At 43.2% G+C, this 9,058-nt stretch overlaps 1 protein-coding gene across 1 annotated transcript in view; it reads left to right on the top strand.

Annotated features, from left to right (window-relative positions):
* Nucleotides 1-590: 590 nt before the first annotated feature.
* The window catches only part of RHOJ (ras homolog family member J), a 77,583-nt gene continuing 69,115 nt past the window's right edge, over nucleotides 591-9,058 (top strand). Inside the window, exon 1 of the mRNA XM_028101071.2 lies at nucleotides 591-834. Within this exon, the coding sequence (XP_027956872.2) occupies nucleotides 591-834 (244 nt within the window). The remainder of the gene's footprint in view (nucleotides 835-9,058) is intronic.

Raw genomic sequence — 9,058 nt, 5'->3', positions numbered from 1 at the left:
ATGCCCTGGCAGCGTTCCCCACAAGTACGTACACACACACACACACACACACACACACACACACACACACACACACACACACACACACACACACACACACACACACAGAGCTCCCATTGTTGCAGCCTTCCTCAGCCTACTGATCCTAATATGGAATGCAGCAGGAAACCCATGATTTCCTGGTACTCGGCAAGCTGGAGGAAGCAAGGGGAAAACTCCATTAAAAAGCCCAGCTTCCCTCCATGTTAGATGTGAAGTGGAAAAAGGGGAAGATTTAGCAGAATTCTACCGTGTCTTCTAGCCAGGCTGGAGAGGGAAAGAGCACAGCGGAAACCCTCAGGCTGTTGAAATTTCTAGACTGCCACGCGGCCCCTCGAATTCGGAGAAAAAATGAGGGTTTCTTAACTCAAACTAGAGGGAAAAGGGACAGATGCTTTTAATCATTCTCCCAAATGTGTGCTACCTTTCCTGACCAGTATGGTAAGTGCGAGGGCATGTGCCGGCTGCCTGGGACAAGTCCGTGTGATCCCAGGCGCCCTAAGTAAGGCAGGGTGATCTCGAGCCCGCCGCTCGCCCGCTTCCCGCGCTCCATGGGCTTCGGGAGAAGCAGGAGAAGCCACAGCAGCTGCCCGGTGCCGGCAGCTGGAGCCGCCGCGATGAGCTGCACCGAGCGCGGTGACAGGCGCTGCGGCTGCGGGGGCACGGAGGAGAAGAAGATGCTCAAGTGTGTGGTGGTGGGAGACGGCGCCGTGGGGAAAACCTGCCTGCTGATGAGCTACGCCAACGACGCCTTCCCAGAGGAGTATGTGCCCACTGTGTTTGACCACTATGCAGGTAAGGGAAGGCGGAAAACCCTGCCCTTGCGGACCGGGTGCGCGATGCGGGCCGCCACACCCCAACTTCAGAGGGGCCTGCTTTAGCTCGCAGGGCAGCCGGTAGGGACTGCGGGCCTGGCCGCCGCCAGGTCCCGGAGCGAAACACACAGCCAAGGTCCCTGCTGGAACGGTTAGGACAATTCGTCCGTCCATTGGTAGCCTCACAACTCCCCCCCCCCTTAAATCAAATGACGAATACTGGGGAAATACCCTGAACTGCCCTCCAGGCTTTGGGGCCAGAGATTTCACGCAACGTTCTTGGGAGGATTCATAACTTTTCATGGGAACATTCTAAAATGTAACTGCAACACAATTAAAAAAAATCATCACTAACTACACAACTAGTGAAAGAAGTATTTTTGCCACTTTTCATATATTTACCTCATGCCATTCTTAAATGAAATGGCAAGATTAACAAACGATAGAACATTCATTTTTCTGTAACATTCGGTGGCTGTACTAATTAGGCTTTTATCTTCCTGGGGCTGTAGATGGGCGGGGGCGAGGGGGTAGTACTGAAAGGTCTTAAGTATCTGTTAGGCAGTCTGTATCTTGAATTCAAAGAAACACTTTGAATTAATGTGTTTTTAAAGTAAAAATAAAGAGAAAAATAACATTTGAATCATTTTAGAGTATGTCCAGAAAGGATTAAATTGGACATAAACTATTTTAAGGCATGACAAGTTAAAATACGGTAGTCACAACTTAATCCTTTCAGTTACTTTTATTTTCTGAGTGTTCTAAAGTTTGTAGGTGTACTTGTCAATGTGATAGCCTATCTCAATTTTCCCATTTTTTTAAAAGATCTTATTTATTTATTTGAGAGAGGGGGGAAAGAGAGCACGAGCAGGGAGAGGGGCAGAGGGAGAAGCAGACTCCCCACTGAGCAGGGAGCTGATGCGGGACTCGATGCCAGGACCCCGGGATCATAACGTGAGTCAAAGGCAGACGCTTAACCAACTGAGCCACCCAGGCGCCCCATCAATTTTTCCATTTTCATTCTGACTTTTTCTCTTAATTTCTAAAACATATCTTATTGTTCCTCAAAAACAAGTTCATGAAATTCTTCAAGTTTATAGTACCCTAATTTTATAGCTCTTTTCAACAGAGTGATCAGCTTGGTGAGTTATCAGAGATTTGAGATTTCATAAGAGAAAATTTTCCCTTCCTTCACCTTGGCTTTGGGTCAAGTTCAGCAAAGGAGAAGCGGCCCACAGGAAACCTGTGTGAATGTTGACTTTGCTATGTGGTCATTTGAAATCCTCTCTCTGTTAGGAAGTAGCTTCTTTTCCAGAACTAAACAATCACCTAAGTCCCCTCCTTCTCCTACAGTTACATGATTTATGACAATATTACATAGCAGATTGGGAGAGTACCACAGTACCACAGTGAAAATAATATCCACTTCCCAGAAGGCTTTATATATATATATATATATATATATATATATGTGTGTGTGTGTGTATATATATATACACATATATATATATTTGTAAAATTAAGAGCAAATTTTAAGTCTAGCTCCCTTAAGCTTTTCCGAAAATATAATGACTGTGACCAGAGAAGAACATTTCAAAGAGAACAGAAGACTTTCACTCTGGGGGGAGGGGGGAAACTGATAAGATTAAGAGGTCCGGGACTTAAGTTAAGTTACTAAGATACTTGACATGGAAACATCTTAGCAAAGGTTATTTATTCTATACCCTCTTTCTGCTAGGAAAGGAAAACTGGCTGGTACCTAATTTCAAAAACTTTTAAATCAAAGGTGAGGCCCAAAATTGACTAACGGGAGAGGCCTCAAGTGCTTCTGAAAATGATGTATCCCAATCCCCATCTATTGGTTGAACCAGTTATCAGCCTAGTATAAGAAAAAAGAGGATAAAACCATCTTTAGGGATAAAGTCAACCTATAAAAAATATATTAGAGCTCAAACAAAGGCTCAACTACTAGATTCCACCAGGATGAAATTATTTTATATTTCAAATGTGTATTTTCATACTGTTATTTGAGCACCAAAGCACCTTAAAGATTTTGGCTACTCTATGGCTTTACCTCTCTTCTCCATATGAACAAGTACGCAGTATCCAGTCCCTGGGTCCTACTGGTGCATTCTGAAATCACAAGCAGCAATTGAATTCCTGAGTCTTTAGAAAATTGCAGCTGAAGTCTGAGAGAGACTATCCCTTGAAGATGTTTCCCTAACAGCTACCCATCCCAGGAAAGTAGAGCTATAACAGTAGTAAGGATGGAAGCATACTTGAACATACTGTTCAAGATGGTGGGCTTTGAAGCCAGAGAGCTTAGTTCTAATACTGGCACTGCCATTGCTGTGTGGCCTTGAGCAAGTTACTTAACCTTTCTGTCCCTCAGTTATCACAAGAAAAGAAAAGGGACAATAGAAGTATTAGGAGTGTTTGTAAGAACAAAATAAATTAATACCTGTGAAATTCTTAGAACAGTGACTCACACATGGTGTGCGGTACATAGTAGCTATTATTATTAAGAGTAAGTTCTCTACACTTGCACACAGTTAGGAAAGGAAATTAAAATATAATTAAAAGATAAAGTTTACAGGGGCGCCTGAATGGCTCAGTTAAGCATCCAACTCTTGGGGCGCCCGGGTGGCTCAGTCGTTAAGCATCTGCCTTCAGCTCAGGTCATGATCCCAGGGTCCTGGGATCGAGCCCCACATCAGGCTCCCTGCTCCGCGGGAAGCCTGCTTCTCCCTCTCCCACTCCCCCTGCTCATGTTCCCTCTCTCACTGTGTCTCTCTCTGTCAAATAAATAAATAAAATCTTTAAAAAAAAAAAAAGCATCCAACTCTTGATTTCAGCTCAGGTCATCTCAGGTTGTGAGATCAAGCCCTGCATCCGGTTCCATCTACTTGAGATTCTTCCCCTCTCCCTCTGCCCCTCCCCACCTCTAAATTAAAAAGATAAAGACTACAACAAAGTAAAATACAATTTGAAGAGTATCCTCCAAATGGAGTAGGATGTGATGAGATGTATGTAATGTCCTTATAATACAGTAATCGCATGTATTGATAATTGATAAAATATGCATGGAGTAATAGTAGTGGGATATTAAATTGGGAGGGGAAATAACAGTTTTGAATGAGTGATTGTAAAAAAAATTAACAACCAGCTAGAAAAAATATTTAAGTTTTATGAATCTTAGTTCTTTTCCATCCGCCCAAAAGTACATCTCCTGCAGGCATCTTTCCTCCAGGCATCCTTCTTCTCCAAGCCCCCTTGACTCCATAAGGAGAGTTCCTTGCTCCATCTTCAACCCATCTCCAGAAATTTCTTTACATTTCTAGAAGACGGCTTCCACAATGTAGAGCAATTTATCTGTTTTCTTGTTTTTCCCACTTCCACTGTGCTTGGATCTCCCGAGGGAGACGGTTGTGTCTTGCCAAATCCCATGGTCATTTCTCAGCTCTCATCTTACTGGATGGCTTGGAGGCTTTTTTATGGCTTATTACTGTTTCTTTGCTTGGTTTCTGGGATAACAGTTTCTCCTGGCTTTTATTCCCTTTACTGTCAAATCTTTCTCCATCTCCTCTGCTGCCTACTCTGTCTCTTCCCAAACAGTATATGTTGGCAAACCTCAGTGTTCAGTCCCTCAGTTCCCTTCTTTATTTATACTCATACCCAAGTTGGTTGTATTTAGTCTCATGACTTTAATTATTATTTATCTACCAATGGCTCCCACATTTATATCTCTGGTCCCAATATTCCCCAAGACCCAGCCTCACAGATCCAACTGTCCCTCTGAATATCTAATAGGCATCTCCAATTTAACCTGTTAAAACAAAATTCTTTAACTGCCCCAATCTAGTCCTCCCCTAGACTTCCCCATGCAAGTACATGACCACTCTCTTGCACCCAGTTGCTTAGAACCAAAACTTCAGTATTATCATTGACTCCTTTCTTCCTATGACAATACCCCCCACCCTCTCCATTCAAACCATTCATTATTATTCCTTCTTGCTACTGATCAGCACAACATTCAAAATACCCCATCACTTCTCACCACCTACACTGTTTCACTCTTGTCCAAGGCACCATCATGTCTCATCTAAACTACTGTAATCACCTCTCAGTTCCCTGCTTCCAACCTTTCCCCCCTCTAGTCAGCTGTCCACACAGCTGGCAAAGGGGCTATTCACAGCCCAAATCCCCCAATCCCTTCACACTCAGATCCATCATTCATCATGGTCTACAAGGCACTCCATGACTTGGTCCCTGTCATCTCTCCACCCCCATCTCCTAACTCTTCTCTTCAGTTATTCCACTCTAGCCATACCAGCCATCTTGGTATGCTTTGAACACACCGATATCCCACTTTCTTGAAGACTTCACACTTGCCCTTCCCCCAGCCTGACACTGTTCCCCCAGATCCTCTTCAGCTTCAATTGACCACATTATTTAGCACATACACACACAAAAACACAAGCACACACACACGGAGTCACTCTTTAACCACTTATCCTGCTACATACCTATAACATTTCACACTACTGGCATCATACTTCTAATTATTTGCTTACCATTTTTATCCCACACTTGAATGTGAACTCCATGAGGACAAGGACTTTGTCTTGTTCATTGCTCTATGTCCAACTTTTTTTAAAAAAGACCCCAACATACAGTAGACTCTCAACAGATAGTTATTGAATAAATGAGTTCATATGTCTTAATCACCTTTGTCCCTCCAGTGCTTAGGTAATTTCTGGCCCATTGAAACTGCTGAATAAACGAACAGCTGGTCCAATCTTTAGGAACGAATATGTTTAGAAATTTATTAAATTTATTCTATTTTTTAACTATTTTGTTCACAAGTATCATTTTATCTCTACTGGAATTGTAACATGGCATTTTTTCTTGACCCAAGCGGCCAATGTCACATCTGTTGAATAATGTAACTCTGCAATGCATAAATTTCATTTGGAAACAGATGAGCTGCAAATTGCTCCATAAGCATTATATTCAAAAGCCTACCTAAATTTTGAGAGGCTCCCTCAAAGACTTACAGTTCTTATATACAGAGCATGCTTCAGAGTGACCCCAAGTTCAACCAAGGGCTAGGACTAAAAGTTAGGGGCAGCCGGATGAAAGTAGATAGGGCCACTCACGCTTCTGTTTCACAGAACATATGACATAAGGATAACACTTCCATTTTGTGTTTTCTTAGATTGTGTGTCAAGTTAGATTGTCCATGGTTTATATGTCCATGTACACAGGTGTGTCAAATAAGCCTGTTCACGTTGGAGCCTGTGCACGGTGTACCTCATTCACCATTTCCATCAGCCTCTGGCTTAGAATTGATTTTGTCTGTGGCCCTTTCTTCTATCACCCGTCCCTCCTAGAATTTGTCAAAAAACCACCTGTGTTTCAAAACTCACTTTTGAAGTCACTATTTGCAAATCCAGCCATCTATGCAGGAAATTCACAGGATTCATGGCGGGGGGGGGGGGGGGGGGAGGGGGAATCTAGCTGTTCTATCAGCTGAGTGAGATGTAAAAGGAAGTCGTTTTCACAGAGAGCTGAAAGTCAAGTCTAACTTTTTCACTTAATTAAATGGTGATCCATCCAAGGTAGACTTAATCACAACTTAATGGCCAGAGCAGGGGAAACTGTCCAATCCACCAGGGAGGGGGAGTAACACAAAATAATAGAAAGTGAATAAAACCAAATCCTGGGCCTATAAAGGTTTGTGACATAGTTCTACCCATTTGGGAATATTTACTCAGGAGTTTCTCTTTTGCTCTTTCTGAAGACACCTGAGAGTCTCTAGAGAATGGATGAGATTCATTTTCTATAAGCTAAAAGGAAACCTGAAACAACTCTCATGGGACTATGAACTAAATCACCAGATTTTAACCTTAGATGAAAATATAAAAGAAGTTTGTGTAAGAGGAGACAAGAATGGACCAGTGGACTCACTTACTCTGTTCCTTCTAAATGCAATGGGGCTCAAAAACACAAAATCTTGTAGGTATCCAACCTTCCAATATCTCCTTTTGAGGGGGTATAATGTGTGGCTGATGCTTTTGCTGGACGCTTGGAGGTCACACCAAAGGGGCAGTGGCGGGAATCACACGAACAGTTTCTTCCACCCTGAGATGCTTCTGTAAGCAAGCACAACCAGAGGCTTCAAGGATGCAAATTACACTCGGAAAGCCAAAGCGAACTGCAGGGACTATGAATTGTGAGCTGCAGCTCTTGGGAGTAAGAAAGAAGAACAGAAGAGGGATCAAGAAAATTAAGTATCTGTAACCCAAAAACAACCATGCTCCCAGGATTGGAAACAGCATCTGCAGTTCTCTGCAGTCCTGCATTCCAGTTTTAGCTGGCAACAAACCAAGGAGCGAGACCAATTCAGGCTTCAGTGGACAGGCTCCCTGTGACCAAGACACTTAGTTCCACATGGCCTAACTCCCTTCACGTCCAGGCTAGGAAATCCTTCATAAAGTTTACTACCAACCTGCCCATGGAGGTTGGGCTTCAGGGAAACAGTATTTTATTTCTGGAATAGCTTTTTCAAAATCTGCCATTTCTCCCTCTTAGTGTGAGACAAATAACAAATTTGGCTCAGGGATGGCCCAGCACATTGGACATTTATGTTTTGGGTACAGCTGGCCTGTTTTAAAAAGGCAGCATGAATATGGGCAACAAACATAAGACCTCTCAGGAAAGGACAGGTAAGAAAACTGAAGAGAAACACTCTCCCTCGTCAATCCTGAGCACAAGATTTCAAGGGCCTATGACACAGACCCTACCTTCTGTGTACGAATGCAGATGCTGATATGACGCTGAAAATTTACCTTCCCACATACAAAAATCCATGCCACCTGCTGGGTTAGTCAGCAGAATCCAAACAGTTAATTTTCCGGGTGTAACTCAGTCAGGATAAATTCCATCATGAATTCAATAGAGACCAACTGTGAGTCACAGAGTGGCCTGGCATTGTTCCTGAAAGCTCTAAAGTCCACCAGCTTCTTGAATGTGTCCAATTTTCATGAAACAAAAGGACTTGATTCATGTGTATCCACCTGGTTTTATTCCCACAGCGCTTATTTCCGGTGCTCTTTGTTTCCGGTGTTAGCAGGAGTCTCTAGGGCCATGTGTGATCCAACAAGCAGTGTGGTAGTGTTAATTATGAAACTCAAGTGTCACCAGTACATGTACTGACAACAATAACAGTAGCTGTACACTTCCAGAGTCTTTGCTATGATTCAGGCATATTTGCGATATTTTCATACATCAATTCACTGCTTCCTCACAATGCTCTTGTGAGGTATATTCTTTTCCCAATTTTACTGATGAGGAAATCAAGGCACAAAGATATTAACCAATATGCCCAAGGTTAAATGGCTTGTAAAGGAGTAAATGGAAGCCATGAAACAGTAAACAAACAACATAAGCAGTGTAGAACATTATAGCTATTAACGTTAATCAAAAAGCCACTGTTAGGGTATGCTAACCTAACCCAAACATGTAAGGGATTAACACCATGGCAGGGTGTTTCTTGCTGATGTTACGGTCCTGGGCAAGTATTCAAGTCAGTGGGGCCACTTCCCTCCATTTAGTCATCTAGACACCCGGGCTCCTTCCATCTTGTGACCCTGCCATCCCCTGAGATCTCATACTTATCTGCATCCACCCAGCCTAATGAAAAAGAACATGGACAAACTCAAATGGAAAGTTTTGTGGGCCAAACCTGGAAGTGACAGACATCATTTCCGGTCACACTCCAGAGGACGTGTAAATGAGACCCGAGGCCACGCCTCAGTCTAAGAGAGGCTGGGATAGGAAACCCACCTACAGGCCCAAGAGAGGGAAGAATAGATTTTAGTGGAGACCAGGCATCTCTGCTTGTATCAGACTCTCCAGCCACTAAATATCCTTCCACACTTTTCCCCCATGTAAAACCAACTTGCCCTTTTCCACAGAAGGACCGCCCAGAGTCCTATTCTGTCACCACACCAGGTCAGAGTCCAGTGCTTGCAGGTGATACACAGCTCTTTCCATCTGATGGAGACATGGTTCCTTGTGGTGCAATAGGAGATTCATCATCTGCCCCATTTATACAATCACCCCTTAAACAATGGTAGAACAGGGATGGAATAACTAAAATTTTCAAAACCCCTTCAGAAAAGGAAAGAATGGGAGACACA

This window comes from Eumetopias jubatus, unplaced genomic scaffold (assembly GCF_037043125.1).
Source record: "Eumetopias jubatus isolate StellerSeaLion01/CBP00866 unplaced genomic scaffold, mEumJub1_p1.0 scaffold_7, whole genome shotgun sequence".
Classification (NCBI taxonomy): domain Eukaryota; kingdom Metazoa; phylum Chordata; class Mammalia; order Carnivora; family Otariidae; genus Eumetopias; species Eumetopias jubatus.
Note: the sequence above shows the minus strand (reverse complement) of the source record. Positions and strands in the feature narration are given on the sequence as shown.